This window comes from Branchiostoma floridae, chromosome 1 (genome assembly GCF_000003815.2).
Source record: "Branchiostoma floridae strain S238N-H82 chromosome 1, Bfl_VNyyK, whole genome shotgun sequence".
Classification (NCBI taxonomy): Eukaryota; Metazoa; Chordata; class Leptocardii; order Amphioxiformes; family Branchiostomatidae; genus Branchiostoma; species Branchiostoma floridae.
Genome location: NC_049979.1, coordinates 23,643,916 through 23,645,397, shown reverse-complemented (window position 1 = coordinate 23,645,397; position 1,482 = coordinate 23,643,916). Strand labels below are relative to the sequence as shown.

The following is a 1,482-nucleotide window of genomic DNA, read 5'->3' as shown; positions in this document are numbered from 1 at the left end:
TCCAGAGCACATGGAAAAACGCCAGTAGGCAATGTTTCCGTGGTGAAATAAATAGACACCGTAAAACATGGAGGACAATAAGGTATATGCACTATTATATAGCATGAAAGGAAGACAGTTGCATACTTGTAATGAAATGTGAACTTAGGTTTTCTTTTTTTTTCAGTTGCCTATTCCGAAGTGTACGGTTATGGGTTCCGTTCGTACGAGTTCGGGCCGGTGCCGAGAGAGAACGACACGTCAGTCGGGTTCGGAGTCGAGGCGGAGCGGGCTGCCGGGATGTACGCCATGCGGTCCTTCATGTACCCAAGGTTCCTAGCGACGATGATGATGATGGTTGAGGGAGCAGGGCTACAAGTGAGCCCATTCCTGGTAAAATGACTTCGAATCTGTGAGAATTCAAGGTCCATTGTGTGGCACATTATATTGTTCTTTCTATATGCATGGGAAATCGCAATTAAGCAATAACAGCTCAAAATATCGCCATAAACTCCGTGACATATTCGTAATGACACTGGAGGTTCATTATAAAGAAAGACAGAAACAGTAGAAAATTTATCATCCACATCGTTGTAACGTTACATATTTTGTTGTCAAGATCACGTACTGATATTGTGTACCGCCGTACTTTTTATTTCAGTCACATTGTTTTTGTGTTTGTGTGTCTTTGTATTCTGTGGTACAGTTTATGAGGGTGTGAAGTATGCCATTGCCAACAACTTGTTTCTTGTTGCAGGCTGCAAGAATTGGGCACGCCATAGTCTCCAGTATGCTCCCGCTCGCTGTTTACCGTCTAACGCTGAAGATGTACGGGTGTGATGACGTTGCCAACATGGCGACAATCTTAGTGGCGCTGTCAGATCACCTGATCATCCTGGGAACTCACACCCTCATCAACAGCTTCCTGTCACCCTTCTTCTTCCTTGGTATTGCTGCCATCATTCCAATCAGCAAGAACACCTTGGAGCACACCGACTCAAACGAGAACGCTCATAATTCCAGCTTCCAACTTGCGTGGGGAGTTGTTCTTGGCTTAATTTGCTATATACGTGTAGATGCTAGCCTTTACCTGGGTGTCATCTTAATGTCGATGACGCTAGCTACACAAAGTAATCTAAAAACTATGTTAGGACAGTTCGCACGATCCGGTATTGGCATGTTACTCGGGTTTGCTGAGGGGGCACTGGATGACTACCTTTGCTATGGATATTGGTTTATCAGTCCAGTTCAATGGGCAAAATTCAACCTTTTCAATGATTACACAACACTGATCTTTGGACAAGAGGATGCCATGTTCTACGTACGGCACCTTCTGGTAGACAGTCCTTTTCTCTCGCTAGTTATGGCATCCTCTGTCACGATGCTTGTGTATACGGCACTACCAAACTGTCCTCGGTGCTGGTTTAGATTGTCTGAACTCATCTCTAGGAGTAAGGGTCTTTTACATTCAGAACAGATACCAAGTACGGACAATTGCAACAA

General features: G+C 44.5%; 1 protein-coding gene across 1 annotated transcript in view; it reads left to right on the top strand.

Moving 5' to 3' along the window:
* LOC118416755 overlaps positions 1–1,482 on the top strand; it is a 5,177-nt gene that overhangs the window by 1,837 nt on the left and 1,858 nt on the right. The window contains exons 2-3 of the mRNA XM_035822026.1: positions 167–372; positions 737–1,475. Of these exons, the coding sequence (XP_035677919.1) occupies positions 167–372; positions 737–1,475 (945 nt within the window). The remainder of the gene's footprint in view (positions 1–166; positions 373–736; positions 1,476–1,482) is intronic.